Source organism: Lactuca saligna, chromosome 8 (genome assembly GCF_052625555.1).
Source record: "Lactuca saligna cultivar CGN05327 chromosome 8, ASM5262555v1, whole genome shotgun sequence".
In the NCBI taxonomy this organism is placed as follows: Eukaryota; Viridiplantae; Streptophyta; class Magnoliopsida; order Asterales; family Asteraceae; genus Lactuca; species Lactuca saligna.
In genome coordinates, this window is record NC_136424.1 from 62,191,842 (window position 1) to 62,211,905 (window position 20,064).

The 20,064-nt window shown below is 40.7% G+C and overlaps 1 protein-coding gene across 1 annotated transcript; it reads right to left on the reverse strand.

Moving 5' to 3' along the window:
- Nucleotides 1-17,561: 17,561 nt before the first annotated feature.
- LOC145008904 (extracellular ribonuclease LE-like) lies at nt 17,562-18,978 on the reverse strand. The gene is made up of 4 exons (XM_078967531.1): nt 18,814-18,978; nt 18,581-18,736; nt 18,037-18,235; nt 17,562-17,891 (listed from the first exon to the last, which is right to left on the reverse strand). The coding sequence occupies exons 1-4, from the start codon at nt 18,922-18,924 to the stop codon at nt 17,668-17,670; spliced, it is 690 nt and encodes a 229-aa protein (XP_078823657.1). The 5' UTR covers nt 18,925-18,978; the 3' UTR covers nt 17,562-17,667.
- Nucleotides 18,979-20,064: the final 1,086 nt, after the last annotated feature.

Here is a 20,064-nt window from a genome sequence, read left to right on the forward strand (position 1 = left end):
CATAGAAGCTGCATCGTGCACTTCCCAAGTTATATGGATTCAGAATCAACTTAGGGATTATGGGATCAACATGAAAAGAATTTCATTATATTGTGATTCAGAAAGTGCAATTAGAATCTTCCATAATCCAGTGCAACACTCAAAGACGAAACATATTGCACTGGGATATCATTTTTAAAGGATCATTTAAAGGATGGAAACGTTGAAGTACATTTTGTTAGATGCTCTGATCAACTGGCTGATATCTTCACAAAGGCCCTATCGAAAACGACGTTCAATCGAATTTTACAAGGGCTAGGCATGATTGAATCATACTCCGTTCCGAAATCCACTTCATAATCAGAATATACTATTCATGTTCTGAATGGTTCTGAGCTTCAGAATGGTTTATATTTCATTTTCAAAATTCCAATTGGTTCCGAGCTTCGAAATTGTTCGGAATCTACTGTTCATCTGGCTTTCGGAAATCTTATGTATCCTTTGTATATTAATTGTCTTCCAAATGGTTTTGAGCTTCGAAATGATTCGGAAGTTACTGTTCATTTGTGTTTCTAAATTTATATTTTTTTTATTTTTGTTTTATTTTTATTTTTTTCAGAAAACCAAAAATCACAAAAATATTTTCTTTATTTATGTTTTATCTTTTTCAGAAAATCAAAATTTTACAAAAGTATTTTCTTCTATTTTAAGCGTGAATGTGTTGTTTTCTCGTGTACAAATTCTTTGTTACTCCAATTCAGAACGATGGGGCTGATATAAGTCTGATTTTATGTACTAGCTAAGTGTCCCTAGAAGCATGTTGTTTCATATTGATCCACGCCTCTTAGACTCTATGTTTGAAGCCTTAATGAAAATTTTGTTTCCATCGTTTCTTCCCAATCAGGCTATTTATTCACATAAGTCATCGAGCTACCTTACTCTTCTTACATTGAGTTAAAAGTTGATTGTTTTGTCATTTATAACAGTTGTACACTTTCTTCTTCGAAACCAATCTACAACTTCTCCATCAACTTTCGTGCTCATAAAAGTAACCCTTGAGACTCTTAACAATTACCACTGAGGTTTATGGTGACACAACATTTGTGTTCAAGATCGTAAGAATTATTGTCACCATGATTTTAAGTGAAACCCAAAATCCGAAACCTATTTCTGAATTGATGGTGAACAATCAAATGTTCTAGATTTGTTCACCAAGGAATTGACGCATACAACCTTTTTGGTTTGTACCACTACAAGTATGAAATCTCATATTTCTTTTTGAGTGATCTTAATGAAATGTTCTAGACCTAAGACATTTCTTCCGAACTAGATCCAGTTTTTTTTCATCATATCTAGTCACTTAAATTATATCCAAAGCTTACTTGTTATTATGGCTACACTGGTCAAACAAGTACTTCTTCCAGATCTTCGGACTTATGTTGAGTTTCAAAATTTATTTGAAGCTTTAGCCACCCTTGCAGCCTACTTAAAAGAAGCCTTTCACTATTTCTTAATAAATAGATGATTGTAATTCAATGAGAAACCACAAGCACTTCAGAATCTCTTTTGACTCAGAAAGAAGAGATCGTTTCCCGGGATCCATCTGCATTTCATGTCAATTTTATTTGACGTCACAGAATCCCACAAATAACATTAGATTTATTTCTTTTTCTGTGGCACACTCTTGTATAAAAATATTTATGATTTTTCCAAGTCTGGTTCTAATTATGGTTGATTACTTTTAATTCAAAGAACAGGTCTTCATGGATTGGTTGTTAATTCATCTGAGAAATAAATAAAACAGTGGTTTACTGGCGATAAAGATTGAAGTCAGGCGCATCTTTTCAAATCCCTGACACACACATGTCACTTGCACGACGTCTGACCTATGATGAGTTGTCACGCAATCCCAAGCTACTTTTACGTGATATGGGAACATCAAGCGACAAGTTTCTCTCTCCACTTATCACTGACTTATATAAGGGTTTTTTTCTCTCACCACTCACACAATTTTCAAAACCCTCTAAGAAAAAACCCTTTTCTCTCTAATGTTCATCGTCCTCCTCAAAGCTAAAATGGCCGGATCATCTGAAACCACTTCATTCGCTGATAAATCAACATTTGTTGTCATGTTGAACATCAAGCTGAGTCAAAATCTCATACTCTATAACATCCGGATTTTTACCAGGTATCTTGTAAATTTAATTTTGTGGTATTGTGAGGGGGACTCGGCGAGTTGGAGCTCAGACTCGCCGAGTAGGGACGCGGATTTGAACGATGGAGCGCGCCTGGACTCGGCGAGTCCAGGATATGGACTCGGCGAGTCTGCGCTGTGTAATGAAACCCTAAATTTCCGGGTTTGAGGCCTATTTAAAGGGCCTTATGGCCGTCATTTGTGCTCACCCAACCCTCAGTGAGAGACCCTTGTGTTCTTGAGCGATTTGTGAAGAGAAAGGAGCATTTCTTAACCTTATGTGTGTTATTTAGCAAGAAGAAGGAGACTCTAGGCAAGAGGAAGCAAAGGAGGTTGCTATTTCGTGGATTTGGGGCTTAGATCATCACTCTAGAGGTATAATCTCGGACTATTTTTTGTTTGGTGAAGCATTATGCAATTTAGGGCTTATGATGGTCATTTATGGGATGATTTGGTGCCCATTGGTTCCCTCCTTGAGTTGAGGTTATGGATCTGGACCCATAGAGGTCCAGAGAGCCTCACTCATCAAGCTTTATGTATGACAATGAAGTCCATGACCTTGTGTTGTAGTAAATGAGTCAAAAACATCATATATATGGTCATATAGAGGTTGTATGTGCATCAAGATTGTAACTTTACGTGCTAAATGAGCTTGGAGGGACTGGATCTATGGATTAATGGACTGGATCTGGCCTTTAGAGCAAGATTGAGTCAGTGCATGGCACGGACTCACCGAGTCCGAAGAACAGACTCGGTGAGTAGCATGAATGTTGCCCGACCACACAGTGAGTGGCCTCGCCGAGTTGGGGAGGGTGGACTCAGTGAGTCAAGGGGGAGTCAGAATGGACCGGTGGATTGAGTCAAACTGGACTCGCCGAGTTGTTTTGAGACTCGGCGAGTTGAGTCGTGGTGGCCCCACAACTCATGCCAGGTGGAACTCGTCGAGTTGAGTGAATGCTCGACGTGTCAAGGGAGGATTCCAGGGAAATTGGTGTATACGCCCAGACTCGCCGAGTCGCCTTGGTACTCGCCGAGTCCGGTCAGAGTTGACCGTTGACCGTTGACCAGAGTTGACCAGTGTTGACTCCTTATTGATAGTCAACCTTAGAGATATAAAGTGTTAATTAGAAGCATATAATGTTATAGGAGGATTAGAGCTCGGAGGATCGAGCACGAGGGATTTCCAGGATTCGTGAGATACCGAGATACATGAGGTGAGTCTTCTCACTATACTTTACCTTGAGTAGGTAACTAGAGTTATGTGATAGAGTATTTGTATGCTATGTATGTTGTACTGCATGATTTCTATGTGATTTATGTGGTGCATGTTTATCAGAGCTAGAACCTGAGGGTTCACAGAGTTTGGGTGCACGGACCCACAGAGTTATAGCCTAGAGTGGCTAATATGTGTTATATGTGGTATTTTGGGGAACTCACTAAGCCTTGTGCTTACAGTGTTGATGTTATTTGTTTCAGGTACTAGTGATGACCGCGGGAAGGCGCCGGCCTGATCCGTATACACACAGGTTCGGAGCTTGATATTATGATCTTGGGATTTTGTACTGTTTTGTTGGATAATTAAAATGGTTGTTTTATGAATGTCGATGGAATTATGTTTTATAAAAATTGAAAAATTTGTTTGAAATTTTCGGTGTTACAAATTGGTATCAGAGCCTTGGTTTGAGGGATTCGGGTACACCTTCGGGGGTATTTGAACTCAAACTGAGGAATTGAAGAGATATTTCAAAATAAAACCAAAATTTTCTAAGAGTAAAAGATTTTCCAGGAAGAAACGTGTGTATGATCAGCCAGCGCCCGAACGGTGAATTCCCAAAATACCTTTATATTATGTGATAATTATTATTAATGTGATGTGTTTGCATGCTAGAGTAGGCTAGGTATTGCTAATAGGACTAGAGTGGCCTGTTTTGTGATGCCTTAGCCTAGGGAGGGGTGAGTTGCTATGAGATGCTGAGAGTAATTAGGTAGCAGCTAGGGCTTTGTGTGAGATCTATTTCAAAGTGATTTAAGTATAATAGAGTACTTGGGGATTGGGATCCGAAGAGGAAGATTTGGGGTGTGTACTGAGACGGTGCGGACAGTAGTATTGGGCCCGTACTACTGAAAGCACCGGTGCGGTACACAGTCCAAATAAGAATCTTGGGATGCCAAGGATCAAGGAGGGGTGGATTGTCGAATGTAAGAGTGTTCGAGTGAAGTCTAATTATCGCATGTTGTATTTCAGAGGTTGATCATGGTGAGGACACGTCATGTGCCAGAGGATGTCGGAGCTAGTGATGAGGAGATTCGACAGATCATTCATGAGGAGGTGGATGCGGTCATCAGAGCTGAGATACCAGAGATGTCCGGGTCTATTAATATCGCGTTGATTGAGACATTTGACGAGCGCTATGCCGCTCTTTCTGAGGCTGCGGTTGCAGCGGCTACCGCAGCGATTGCTGCGGCAAGACCCCAGGGAGGTGATGCGACATTGTTTAGGGAGTTCAGCAACACCAAGCCACCAGAGTTTGATGGTACGCAGGATCCGGTGGCAGCTATGAGGTGGATATCTGATATGGAGGGATGCTGTAACGCCCGCAGATCCGGGCTAGTCAATTTAGAGGCAATAGGGGTCGAAAATGACTTTTCGACAAAAGATTATTTAGAATAAATAATCTTAACCAAATTGTAGAATATTTCACAAGGTTTCCGTACATATAAAGAACGCCGAAATCCGAGTTATAACGAAGAAGTTATGACCCGTCGAAGTTTTACGGCAAAACCGGCACGGCACCGGGAAGCGTAAATAGTGAATTTACGATAGAGCGAGATTTATCCTTAGCAATCTAAACAAAAGTCGTATAATATGTTAAACTAAGAGCGTCGATAAAAAGAACACGCAAATCTGACTTCGTATGAGGAAGTTATGATTTTTCTAAGATTCGGCTTAGCAGTGCACGACCCGAAACTCGAATTTTAGTTCGAGCGGTTTTTGGCTTACGTGACCTAAATGAGAGTTCAATATCTCATTAATAGGAACTCAACGGTAAAAAGACAGACGAAAACGGAGTCGGTATGAAGGAGTTACGAATTCTTCGCGGTCATTTAACAGTCTAAACGCCTCGTACTGTTAAATTTAAGATCGGTCGAAAATTAGCCGACAGAGTCAAAATGAAAGTTGTAGATATTATTTTTACCTACGCGTGGATATAAAGAACGTCAAAAACGGAGGTCGTATGTGAAAGTTACAGATTTTAGAAGTCGGAAGTGTGCTGTGCGAAAATGGGTGATGTGGCACAATCTTGGCCATTGCTTTCTCCCCAAGTCTTGCCACTAGATGGTGACATGTGGCACCAAGTTCAGCCATTTTCACCCTATAAATACCACCTCTCCCACCCTCATTTTCTTCACACCTTTCCCATTCTTTCTTCTCTTTACTCTCTCTCTAGAACCTCTCTCTAGCCCCGAAATCCCCCGAAAAGCCTAGGGAACCTCCCTAGCACGAGGTGGAAGCCCCGGAGTGCTCGACGGCTCCGAGAAGAAGAGCTTTTCGGCTAGGAAACGCTGCTCCAAGCAAAGCCTGGTTTTCTATAAAACCCGCTGTAAGTGAGCTACGCCTACGCTATTTTTAATATAGTTTTTATTTAATTATATTAACGTTATTAAGAACATATAATAAATACTTGGGCTATTATTATGGGTTATGTAAGTATTTTTTTAACGCTTATATAATAGTAATAATAGCTAGACTATTAATTAGTCTCGGCGAATAATAGACTAAAATCTATTGGTGATAATACTAGGTTTCGTCGAAGGAAATTATTTTAAAGTAAACGAAGCGCTGTCCGAGTACCGAGTCACCACCTTCTCAGGTGAGTGCATAGTCCCTTTCATGAACATGATTTTAATACAAGTATTGATTGAAGTATTAATTATATGTTTATGTGCGAGTTAATTGATGTTGCTTGAAATTCGTGTTAAAGAACATACCTGATTATATTTGATAATTTAGGATAAAGAGTAGACCTAACTTAAAAATGAGGAATATTGGGTAGTATATTCTTACGAGTACAAGTGAGTAAAACTCAGAGAATAGAAGTTAGTATATGTCACTTATCCGGGAGTATGGATTAGACATAGTCATTGTCCCTATTCCGAGAATATGGATTAGGCATAATCATTCGTCGTTAATCCGAGAGTATGGATTAGCTATTGTCCCTAGTCCGAGAGTATAGATTAGGCATAATCATTCATCTTTAATCCGAGAGTATGGATTAGTCATTCGTCCCTAGTCCGAGAGTATGGATTTGGTAAATTCGTTCATTTCTGATCCGAGAGTATGGAGTAGGTAAAACGACTAATCTTAGGTCCGAGAGTATGGATAGCCTCGTTGCGAGGATCGACGGGGTGGGATAAGAGTTGTTTATATATATGTATGGTGAAATTGTATATTTTGTGAATTTTAAACTATATATATGGTATAACATTATGGGATTGAAATCCCTATGTGCTCACCAGGTTTCCCAACCTGACCCACTCAGTTTATTTATATCACAGGTGTTGATATGAAGTGACATTACACTGAGAGATTTAAAGAGATGTAGACCACTAGTGTGAATAATTGTAAGTTCTGTTTATGCTTATGTTCCTGTATTAACGATGACGTCCCAAACGTTTTAAAATGAAATAAATACGTTTCTTCGAAAATGTTTTAATAACGTATTTACCATGATTTTCTGGGAACAAATTCCGCAACCTTTTTATAAAATGAAGTACTCTGATTTTTATAAAGCATAAACAAAATCGGTCTTTTCTGGCCGTGATTTTGGGGATGTCACAGATGCTTCTTCACTTGCTCGTCCCCTGAGCATTTGAAGGTTCGGTTCGCGCTGAACCAGCTTCGCTTGGGAGCGAAGGACTGGTGGAAGTTTGTGACGGTGCACTTCACACCGACTGAGCTTTCGGCAGTGACCTGGGAGAGGTTCACTACCATGTTCCGAGATGAGTACGTTCCTCAGGTGGAGAGGGAGCGTCTGACACAGGAGTTTCTGACCCTCAAGCAGGGTACCGAGTCAGTTACAGCGATTACAAGGATGTTTCATGAGAGGGCGATGTTCTGCCCTGAGCACGTGTCCACCGAGCAGGCACGTATGAGCCGTTACCTGAGCATTCTGAGACGGGATATTCGGGAGTTCGCTGCGAACTCCTCGTATCGGACATTTGCCGAGCTTCAGGCAAATGCTCGGAAGAGGGAGATTGAGCTTGAGACTCATGCCAGGGAGGAGGCGGAGTCTCTAGGGAGGGATCGGCGGCCGGCACAGTCCCAGCCGACAGCCAAGCGGGCCAAGCCCGCTGATCCCAGACCCGGGAGCCAGAAGGGCCGCACTTGTGGAAATTGCGGCAAGGGTCATGATGGAGTCTGTCGAGCAGGGTCTTGCTACAAATGTGGCAAGGAGGGGCATATGGCCAAGGACTGCCCCAAGGGATTTGCAGTGTGCTTCCACTGCAACCAGACCGAACACCGGAAGGCAGAGTGTCCGCTGCTGCGCGGAGCATCTCAGGGGTCTGCTCCCGCCGCCATCAGAGCTACTGCTACAGAGAGTCGGCCCGTGAAGGCCGAGGCACCGAGGGCTCGGGGGAGAGCCTTTCAGCTGACTGCGGAAGAGGTCCGCGCTGCACCCGACGTTGTGGCTGGTACGCTTCCTTTTTATTATTATTTATGGTGTTGAGATATTATGATTATATCATGCTATGCATAGGTACCTTCCTTGTGAATTCTGTACCTGCTTTAGTGTTATTTGACTCGGGTGCGAGTCGATCTTTTGTATCTTTGACATTTAGTCAGCATATCAGTGTTAGTCGTGGGGCACTGAGTCGGCCCCTGCGGGTTTCCATAGCCGCCGACAGAGTGATTTGTGCCACAGAGGTCCTCCGGGGATGTGTATTGGAGATTTTTGGGGTTGAGTTCCCGATCGACCTGATTCCTATTGCGATGGGTGATGTCTGTGTTATAGTGGGCATGGACTGGTTGAGCTGATTCGGTGCGGTTATCGATTGCGAGCGTCAGCTGGTGACTATACGAGATCCTAGTGGGGGAGTTCTTTCGGTTTACGGCGAGGGTACACGTTCTGGATCAGCCTTTTGTTCGGCTGCTAGGGCAAGGCAGTGTTTACAGCAGGGCTGTAGGGGTTTCGTGGCGTATGTGATGGATACGCGAGTGATCTCCGAGAGACCGAGTTTGGTGGATGAAGTTCCGGTGGTGCGTGAGTTTCCAGATGTCTTTCCCGAAGACTTACCAGGTGTGCCTCCCGTGAGGCAAGTGGAGTTTGGCATCGATTTGGTTCCGGGAGCCGCGCCTATCGCTAAGGTGCCGTATCGCCTTGCGCCTCCAGAGATGCAAGAGTTATCCTCGCAGCTTCAGGAGCTGCTGGGGAAGGGGTTTATTCGGCCGAGTAGCTCGCCGTGGGGAGCACCCATCCTGTTTGTGAAGAAGAAAGATGGCTCGCATCGCATGTGTATTGATTACCGAGAATTGAATAAGCTGACGGTCAAGAACCGTTACCCGTTGCCGAGGATCGACGATTTATTCGATCAGTTACAGGGAGCATCTTGGTTCTCCAAGATTGATTTGAGGTCGGGCTATCATCAGGTGAGAGTGCGGGACGAGGACAGCATTCAGGACGCGTTATGGGCATTATGAGTTTGTGGTGATGCCTTTTGGGCTCACCAATGCCCCGGCTGTGTTTATGGACCTCATGAACAAGGTATGTCGGCCGATGTTGGATCGGTCGGTGATTGTGTTCATCGATGATATTCTGGTATATTCGAGATCTAGAGAGCAGCACGAGGAGCATTTGAGGGAGGTTCTTGGAGTTTTGAGATCGGAGAAAATTTATGCAAAGTTTTCCAAGTGCAATTTCTGGTTGCGGGAGGTCCAGTTTCTGGGACATCTCGTTAACCAGAAGGGGATATTGGTCGATCCGGCCAAGGTTGACGCAGTGATGAGGTGGGAGGTGCCAAGGTCACCTTCTGAGATTCGGAGTTTCCTTGGGTTGGCAGGGTATTATCGGAGGTTTATTAAGGATTTCTCAAAGATTGCGGTTCCACTCACCAGATTGACCCGGAAGGGTGTTACATTTTTATGGGGTCCCGAGCAGCAGACCTCCTTTGAGACGCTTCGCCAGAGGTTGTGTGAAGCTCCGGTATTAGCTCTTCCGGAAGGGATGGAAGGTTTTGTGGTATTCTGTGATGCATCGATTTTAGGACTGGGAGCGGTACTGATGCAGAAGGGACATGTGATAGCATATGCATCGAGGCAGTTGAAGCCTCACGAGACGAGGTACCCCACACATGATTTGGAGTTGGGGGCAGTGGTGTTCGCCCTCAAGATTTGGCGGCACTACTTGTATGGGGTTCGTTGTACGATTTACACGGACCATAAGAGCTTGAAGTACTTGATGGATCAGCCTAACCTAAATATGCGGCAGAGGAGATGGTTAGATGTGGTCAAGGATTATGATTGCGAGATCTTGTACCACCCGGGCAAGGCTAATGTGGTAGCCGACGCATTGAGTCGCAGGGCGGAAAGTACTCCACTGAAAGCTGTATGTTTGAGATCGACCGTGATAGCTCCAGTTCTGGACGCCATTCGTGGGGCTCAGGCCGAGGCTGTGCGTCCGGAGATGCAGAAGAGAGAGCGGGTCGTTGGGTTGGTTTCTGAGTTTATATCGGATAGTCGGGGTCTTATGACTTATCAGGGCCGGATCTGGGTACCGTTTGTGGGCGGTACGCGTACTACATTGATGGATGAGGCTCATAGATCGAAATTTTCGATCCATCCCGGGGCTACAAAGATGTATTTGGACTTAAGGAAGGAGTATTGGTGGCCTTGTATGAAGAGGGATGTCGCATGGTTTGTCGAGAGGTGTTTGACCTGTCGAAGGGTAAAGGCCGAACACCAGAGACCGCATGGCAAGTTGCAGCCATTGGAGGTTCCCGAGTGGAAGTGGGAACAGATCACTATGGATTTCATCACCAAATTGCCGAGGACTGCCAGAGGAGTCGATGCAATTTGGGTGATTGTGGATAGGTTGACAAAGAGCGCTCACTTTCTTGCCATCAATGAGAGTTCTTCGGCGGAGAAGTTGGCGGAGATTTATGTGAGAGAGGTTGTATCTCGGCATGGGGTGCCGATCTCGATTGTTTCAGACCGCGATGTGCGTTTCACTTCCCGGTTCTGGAAGAAATTTCATGAGGAGTTGGGTACTAAGCTGCATTTTAGTACCGCATATCACCCCCAGATCGACGGCCAGAGTGAGCGGACGATTCAGACACTTGAGGACATGCTTCGAGCATGTGTATTGGACTTCGGGGGTAGTTGGGATACGTATTTGCCCTTGGCAGAGTTTTCCTACAATAACAGCCATCATTCGAGCATCGGTATGCCACCCTTTGAGCTGTTGTATGGTAGGAGGTGTCGGACTCCCATTTGTTGGGGAGAGGTTGGGCAAAGGGTGATGGGCAGTACAGAGATTGTGAATCAGACGACAGAGCAGATACAGCTGGTCAGACAGAGGTTATTGACCGCTCAGAGCCGACAAAAGAGTTATGCGGATAAGCGCCGGTCTGAGCTGGAATTTCAGGTCGGCGACTTCGTTCTCCTGAAGGTTTCTCCCTGGAAAGGAGTGATCCGGTTCAGGAAGAGGGGAAAATTGGGGCCCCGGTTTATAGGTCCGTTTCGTGTGATTGCAAGGGTAGGCCGGGTAGCCTATCGGCTGGAGTTACCAGCAGAGTTGGGGCAGATTCACAACACTTTTCATGTATCGCGGTTGAGGAAATGTATAGCCGATGAGTCGGCAGTGGTTCCATTAGAGGATATTCAGGTGGATGCAAGCCTGAATTATGCTGAGAGACCAGTGGCTATTAGGGATCGGAAGATCAGGATTTTGAGGAACAAGGAGGTACCTCTGGTATTGGTTCAGTGGCAACACCGGAGGGGATCAGAAATGACCTGGGAGCCGGAGGGTATGATGCGGGAGCAACATCCGGAGCTGTTTTAGAGCGAGACTTCGAGGGCGAAGTCTAATTCTAGTGGGGGAGAGTTGTAACATCCGGATTTTTACCAGGTATCTTGTAAATTTAATTTTGTGGTATTGTGAGGGGGACTCGGCGAGTTGGAGCTCAGACTCGCCGAGTAGGGACGCGGATTTGAACGATGGAGCGCGCCTGGACTCGGCGAGTCCAGGATATGGACTCGGCGAGTCTGCGCTGTGTAATGAAACCCTAAATTTCCGGGTTTGAGGCCTATTTAAAGGGCCTTATGGCCGTCATTTGTGCTCACCCAACCCTCAGTGAGAGACCCTTGTGTTCTTGAGCGATTTGTGAAGAGAAAGGAGCATTTCTTAACCTTATGTGTGTTATTTAGCAAGAAGAAGGAGACTCTAGGCAAGAGGAAGCAAAGGAGGTTGCTATTTCGTGGATTTGGGGCTTAGATCATCACTCTAGAGGTATAATCTCGGACTATTTTTTGTTTGGTGAAGCATTATGCAATTTAGGGCTTATGATGGTCATTTATGGGATGATTTGGTGCCCATTGGTTCCCTCCTTGAGTTGAGGTTATGGATCTGGACCCATAGAGGTCCAGAGAGCCTCACTCATCAAGCTTTATGTATGACAATGAAGTCCATGACCTTGTGTTGTAGTAAATGAGTCAAAAACATCATATATATGGTCATATAGAGGTTGTATGTGCATCAAGATTGTAACTTTACGTGCTAAATGAGCTTGGAGGGACTGGATCTATGGATTAATGGACTGGATCTGGCCTTTAGAGCAAGATTGAGTCAGTGCATGGCACGGACTCACCGAGTCCGAAGAACAGACTCGGTGAGTAGCATGAATGTTGCCCGACCACACAGTGAGTGGCCTCGCCGAGTTGGGGAGGGTGGACTCAGTGAGTCAAGGGGGAGTCAGAATGGACCGGTGGATTGAGTCAAACTGGACTCGCCGAGTTGTTTTGAGACTCGGCGAGTTGAGTCGTGGTGGCCCCACAACTCATGCCAGGTGGAACTCGTCGAGTTGAGTGAATGCTCGACGTGTCAAGGGAGGATTCCAGGGAAATTGGTGTATACGCCCAGACTCGCCGAGTCGCCTTGGTACTCGCCGAGTCCGGTCAGAGTTGACCGTTGACCGTTGACCAGAGTTGACCAGTGTTGACTCCTTATTGATAGTCAACCTTAGAGATATAAAGTGTTAATTAGAAGCATATAATGTTATAGGAGGATTAGAGCTCGGAGGATCGAGCACGAGGGATTTCCAGGATTCGTGAGATACCGAGATACATGAGGTGAGTCTTCTCACTATACTTTACCTTGAGTAGGTAACTAGAGTTATGTGATAGAGTATTTGTATGCTATGTATGTTGTACTGCATGATTTCTATGTGATTTATGTGGTGCATGTTTATCAGAGCTAGAACCTGAGGGTTCACAGAGTTTGGGTGCACGGACCCACAGAGTTATAGCCTAGAGTGGCTAATATGTGTTATATGTGGTATTTTGGGGAACTCACTAAGCCTTGTGCTTACAGTGTTGATGTTATTTGTTTCAGGTACTAGTGATGACCGCGGGAAGGCGCCGGCCTGATCCGTATACACACACGTTCGGAGCTTGATATTATGATCTTGGGATTTTGTACTGTTTTGTTGGATAATTAAAATGGTTGTTTTATGAATGTCGATGGAATTATATTTTATAAAAATTGAAAATTTTGTTTGAAATTTTCGGTGTTACATACTCGATCTTCAATCTTCTCGTTACCAAGAAGTTCTAAGGCTGATGATTGAATGTGTAAGGTTTTGGCCTGTGACTCAAGCTCCAACCATGACAAAATCTGTTCCTCTGGTTCAACTGATGACTGATTCATTTGTTGTTGCAATTCTGATTCTTCATACGCCAACATTTATGTTGTCTGACCCAAGCAAGTTCACTTTTGTTGGTTTAATTCTGGAAGAAATGTTGGGAAAATTCCGTTTTGATAATGCTATTGTGAACGAGTATCGCAATCAGCCTATATCTGGTGTTCTCCGCATGCCATATGAACTTAGAAAGGCTATCGAGGAAGCAAACAAACCGACGAGAGGAGGAAAGAGAAAAGAAAAAGATACCCCTTTTGAAGTGTTAAAAACTCCAAATAAGGTCAAAAAGCAGGCAAAGAAACCAAGATTACCATCTCCGGTTGTTCAGGAGGCTTCAGAATCTAGAACTCATACTGACATTCAGGATGATGCTACTGTTCAACAGGAGGTAGACAATATAACAGAAACTTCGGAACCAACTCCAACTGAACCAATTCCGAAGGTATCCACTCCACCTACATATTCTACTCCCTTTTCTGATTTCTTTTAGATGAACACTCCACTATCCTCTCCGATTACTACTACCATTCCTATTACTTCATTTCCTCCACTACCACCAAATATTTATGTGGGTGTTTCTCTTCCACAGATCTCCATTCCTTTTTCTACACCTATTTTTACCGATTCCACTATTCCCCTTACTTCTAAAATCACAAGTACACCAGAAGTCACTGTTACCAAGTCCGTTTTGGAGGAGGTACATACTTCAGGTATTCATGTCAACGTATCTAATACGGGGGCAGATGCCAACATTGGTGAGTCTAAGGAATATGCTACATCTATAGCTTCTCCCACCTTTGATTCTAATCCTAATATTCTCTTTGGGGATGATCAAGAAAACTTCACAGACTATGTTTCAGCCCTTTCACCATCAACCAAACCAGTGATGATGATAAAGCCCCGATGACAAGAGGGCAGTTTAAATAGCTTAATGAGAAGTTGGATTCTCTGTTAGAGTCTTCCAAATCCTCATCAAACTATAAGTACATGCTGAAATCCCATCTAGCTACTGTTAAGATGCTAACGAAGACAAATACGAAAGTCCTTGAAGACTCGACCAAGGCAATTCAATCTTCAGAGAAAAAATTTCAGAAACGAACAACAAAGTCGAAAAACTACATCACGACATTACATCATTAATGGTTAAGTTCATAACCTATACTGACTCAAACACCAAAGCCTTGAACAAAGTCATTACAAGGTTTCAGACTTCCTTGCAGAATGAAAAAGGAGGCTCTTTCCCTAGTCCGTTTTGAAATCAAGCAAGACAATACCAAACTGAATGCATCTGTGGTCTCGAGAGTAGAACAACTTCAAAAAGACCTTGTTGTAGAAAATAATCTCATGGATAAATTGGCTGCAAAGATTGAGAAAGCCAAGGTTCTTTTGAAGGCGAAAAGCTAGTTAGGAAGAAACATGCCAAGGAGCTTGATAATCTTTTGCATCTTCGAAAAGAGTTAGAAGATAAAGAAAAGGAAGCTAACATTGCCAAACTCACTCTTGAAACTCAGAAGTCGATATTTCCTCGGTGTATGATGGAAGGAATTCAGGGGGAGGCTATTGATGATCCAAACATCCACTAGTTGGAGTCTTCGGTTTCTTTTGATATGGACAATTCTGCGGAATCTGAGCTTGATTTTCCTATAACTCCTAATGCTTTTTGGTTCCATTGCTTTTAAGAAGATTAAAAAGGCTCCACTCTCTGACTATGACGTTAATCATATGCTTTTCTCTTTCTATCTTAAATATGTCAAGCCTCAATTCAAGACATGGAGTTCGTAGAAGATTGTTGCTTTGAAGGTTTATGCACCTGTTCCAACTGAAGACTTCATAAACATTAAGTTTAAAGGATTCCGAGGAGCAAGTCGTGTCGAAGATGAATTCACTCTGGCAAATTTATCATGTATGAATCCGTATGACTGGATTTCATTGTTCTTGATTGTGTCTAAAGATGAAAGGACTTATTAGCCAATTGTTGCACACCTGAAGATTATGCTTATTTGCTACATTCATGGGTTTGCCAAAATGGATGTAGAAATAGCGTCTGTTTTGAAGAAAAGACCGGTTCTGAAGCCTGAAGAAGAACCGAAGGACCTCTATAAGCTCAAGATGGGTAAAATCATAAAGGAAAATTGGCATGTGGTGTACCAACGGAAAGAATATCAGAAAGCTCTAACAAACATGTTTTTCTTGAGGACAAACACTTAAACTCCACTGCAGCCCTGAACTCTATCCTTGGATTGATTGAAGCTTGTAAAGCTAATACCGTTGTTGATAAAAAAAAATGTTTCTCATATATGATCAACTGGTACCTTGTTGTCAGAAACACCCTTCTGAATTTGATGTCGAAACCGTTCAAGGTGCAGAAAAGACAACAATGATGTTCCCCTTCGGTATTTGACACAAAGGGGGAGATTGTTGGGTTTTAAATGTATTGTGTCAAATGTATGTGCTAGTATAGTCTTATTTACCGATTTAGGGCTGTCCATTCATGATTTTGTTTTTCTACAGTTAGACTATTTATAGTGCATGCATGTATCAATTGGGGTTAGCATTTTGGTCGCCCTATCTAGCTCTCATAGAGAATTTCTTCCTTGAACTCTTCTAGAGCTATTATAATCAAAGCATTCACACTATTTTGATCTTTGTTCTTGTCATTCAATTCTCGTTATTTATTATAAAATCTATCGATCTTATTTATTGTTCTACAATTTGTTATCGATATCGGAAACCCTAAGAAAAACCACAGGAACTTCACCGTCAGAATCATTGTTGTCATGAGCACGGTTAGTTGATTTGTCTTCATCATTATTTTCAATATTTTTTTTCCAGTTTATAATACTTTCAAATTTCATGACCATCTTTTTTATAATACTTGCAATTTTTTACTTTGGTTTTGCCTCTAGATTTGAAATGCCCTTTATTGCCACAAAAACTTATATCTTTAGAATTACCACAACTGATAACCCTTTGTCTTGTGAACTGCTTGCTTGGTTTGAAGATATAATATTTTTCATGTTTTATTTTTAATATAAAACTTCATAAACTTCATGTAAAGTAAGAAAGTTGTTGCTATAAAGAATAGTATCTCTTAGGTTTGAATAAATGATTGGAATATCGCTAAAGCAAACAATATCTTCTTGAAATCGAAGATGTTAGTAAGTAATTCTCTATAAGAAAAACATTTCCTTTAAATGTAAATTACTCGTGAGATCTTTTTTTATGCATATTGATTTAAGCTTTTACCAAACAACACCGATTCCTTTATTGAGTACCTTTTGGAAAAATTGTGGAGGTGTAACCAGATTTGTGCCAAGGCTATACAATCCTTCTTTTTCTCACTAAGAGACCAAGTATCTTGAGCTTTTCCTCAAAAAAGAATCTAACGCATAGTCGTAATCCGCCAACCTAAAGATCTCGGTGTCTTCACTTGCCAAAGTGAAAATCAAGTGCCACTATTCAACAGTGGAAAGTCATATCTAACGGTAGGAAAAAAAATTGTTATATGTTTAACATAAAAAAATGATTTTGGCCTGCTTTGGGCTGAAATATTGATCTCGGTGATGGTGAATAAGCTTTAAAAAAAAAAAACAATGGCTTGTAATATCGAATTATAGTGGTTGTGGGCTATTGGGTTTAAGGGAAATATAAAACATCTAGGTGGGCTATTTTAATGGCTTTAGGACTTAGAAGTCGTTTTCGTTTCTGTAGGTCAAATTATATAGATAGAATAATTGGGCTAGGATAAATGAATATCGGTGCTACCAAAATGAATTACGTTAAACGAATATTAGGGTCTCGTGTTTCACCTAAGAAAAAACTACCAAGTCTGTGGATAATGAACGTCAAGGACAAAGGATATAGCAGCCAGCCAGGCTCAAAGATAAAACGAAGATGAGGATGGTAAAGTCGCCGGAATGATTCCTCTAGGATTCAAGAAAATTGATGAAAGCAAGCTAGGATTTGATCTTTTAATGCATGGATACCACTTGTTAGAGATTAAAACGTGAACAATAAGCAAACTAACATCGGATGTATAGTGAAAAACCCAAAAACAGAAAACTACTTTGAAGAACACTATAACTATATTGATCTCAATGTTCATGAAGGATTACATTGGCTTGATCTTTTGGTGTAGAACGGGAAGAAAGAGATGATGAAAAATGTTCTTAATAACCCTGACTATTAAAAAGTCTCCTAATAGAACTCTATAACTTAGGAACAGATATACCAAAAACCATACCATGTAGCTTTAAGAGCTTTGAACACCCTATCCAGAGAATAGTCACTTGGTAGCTATCCCATGCATGCATAATTTTGGGAGCATCTTTAACAATTAAAATGTAGGTTTTGCAACCCATATCCTACATTAGCATGTATAGAATATGAATATCCGTATATTGTAGTTATTTGAACACAAACCTAAATATTATTCATCCACACACACTATGTTGCACAATTCATCTATGTTGCATAAACTAAAAGGTACGATTCTTGCATAAATTGATAAAAGAAAATATGAAACACAAAGGTAAAGAAACGTAGACAATTCATACATCTAGAAAAGGAGAACATCTAATTTAGAACGAAGGAAACTCAATAGAGGAACCGCAACTTCCATTTGGAAAGACTGGACATTCAATGAAGCCCGAAGCCGATGAGTCCACGCACAAGTAGATTTGGTACAATTGACTATTACCCGAAGAGTCATTATTGCACTCGATCCATGGAGTGTAACCACTCGCTCCTTTGATCGCGCTTTTTATGTCACCAATACTATACTTTTGCCCATTTGGTTGAATTCCTACATCAAAATATCACGCGAAAAATGCACCATTTCAAGTTCAAAAGAGCAAAAACAGAATAATAATAATAATAATAATAATAATAATAATAATAATAATAATAATAAAACGAGTGTTTTACTATGAATTATGAATGATTCATACCCGCCCTTTGAAGAGCTTGGAGGAGATTAATTTCGTTCTTGAGGCTGAGTGCGGTTGCAAAATAAGCATGTTGGTTGAGTACAGATTCCGAGCATGTGCCATGTTTGTCCCACTCATGACCCCAAAATGTTAGCCCATTGTTGCTTGGGCAAGATAGAGTTGGCCAATCGGACCTCATTTGGTTCGTAAGGTCAGAAATCTGTAATTTATAAAAATCTCATTGATTTTACAGAATAGATTGTACTGTGTTTGTACTTAACTCATTCTCATTATAAAACAAGAAATTAAATATCCTCTTATTTTCTTCCTAATTATCTTCCTATCCATTTAAAAATATAACAAGTGTCCTAAAATATCATTAAATTTATCTAAACATGACACATATCATCATTTCATGTGAGTAGGAAGATAAGTAAAAAGAAAATATAGGAAGATATTTAATTTCTCTTATAAAATATGTATTTCCAATTTTGTGGTGTCCAATGTAACAAATGTTGTGTAATAAATCCATACTAGGGATCAAAAGAATTGGTAAAAGAACAACCTTGGATGCATCGAAAGGGCTGCTAGAGTCACAATTGGAAGGATAGGAGCCATCGTTTCTATTAGGCCAAAGTCCATGGATTCCAAAGTCTGATTCCGGTTTTCCTGTGCTTGGATAGCAACAACCTTGTTTTGTGTCACAGTATGATCCTGGCCACTGAAAAAACGTTGAATTCAAATGATTGTAAAGGGAATCAAGACAAAAACGGAATGGAATTGAAATGGGGTATATACCTGTTGAACAAAGTAGAAGAAATCGAAATCTTGTGATGCGGAGAGTACAAGTAGGGAATTCAGGGTCAAGAGCTTGATCAAAAGCAAAACGTTGTTGGATTGCATCTTCATGTCGTTAAATGGGTGTGTTTATGAGGGAGTGTTATTTGTGTGTATTTATAGGTGAGATTGTGTGTATGAAAAGGTATGAAACCAAAATGGAGAATATCGTGTGGATTGTTTTATTAGAGAGAGGGAGATTGAGAAATAATGAATGCGTTTTTTTTTACTAAAATAAATGAATCGTTTAGCTTTCATAAGTTAATTTGTTATAAACTGATTATTTATTATATAAACATAGTGGATGTAATAAAAATTAATGGTTGTGGATAAAACATGAAAATATAATTAACAAAATACTATAGTCCGATTTTTTTTTTTTTTTTTTTTAATTTTTTTATACCAAGCTCAATAAGTAAACCAAACAAAAAAATATCAAAATTTTCATATTTATTTTGTTCCAACTTATTTTCATTAAAATTCTTACATGCCCATTTTCTTTGTGTACTACTAAAGGTACTAATTGGTTAAATTATATATATTCAAATGGTTGAAACACAATATCGACATAAATGCGTATGTATCTTTTTCGTTCTCTTGTGATGGTGTTTCCCATAAATAAACAAAAAGTTCGAAACCAACTCATAAATTAATCAATTACTATTTTATAATTGGATTTGTTGACTCTTAGTTTGCTTTAAGTTGCATGGGACACGGATCATTGAAAGCTATTTATTATTTAGGTTGATAATTGGTACCAATCCATTTGTTTTGGGCAAATTACATAAATAAGTTTGTATAAAATTTTGATTTTGATAATGCATTTATTTTTTAATTAAGTCATCATGTTTATAATTTTATTGTAAAATTAACTAAATGATCAGTTTATTTAAGGTGTTTTATGTTTTTTTTTCATCTTGCGGACTAAAAAAAATGTGAGATAGTTTTCGTATATGATCATAGTTAGCAATAAATTGAATCACTAAATAGATCATCATTTATTTATTTATTTAGTTATTTATTATTATTTTTTTATTTGTAAATTTAGTGTGTTTTATAAAACTTGTCCAATTATTTTTACTTAAAATCTACTATTTTTATGAAGTAAAAAATAATATTTAAAACTCCATTTAAATTCAATGTTTTGGATGTTTAAAAACCATAGCCCGATCAAGATTTTGGAAACCATATCAAAGCTCGGTGTGAAAGAAA

Coding starts and splice junctions, on each gene's coding strand:
- LOC145008904 (XM_078967531.1), bottom strand. CDS start 18,924: ATGAAGATGCAATCCAACAACGTTTTGCTTTTGATCAAGCTCTTGACC. Junction 18,737..18,813: donor TCTTCTACTTTGTTCAACAG/GTATATACCCCA, acceptor ACGTTTTTTCAG/TGGCCAGGATCATACTGTGA. Junction 18,236..18,580: donor GCCCTTTCGATGCATCCAAG/GTTGTTCTTTTA, acceptor TATAAATTACAG/ATTTCTGACCTTACGAACCA.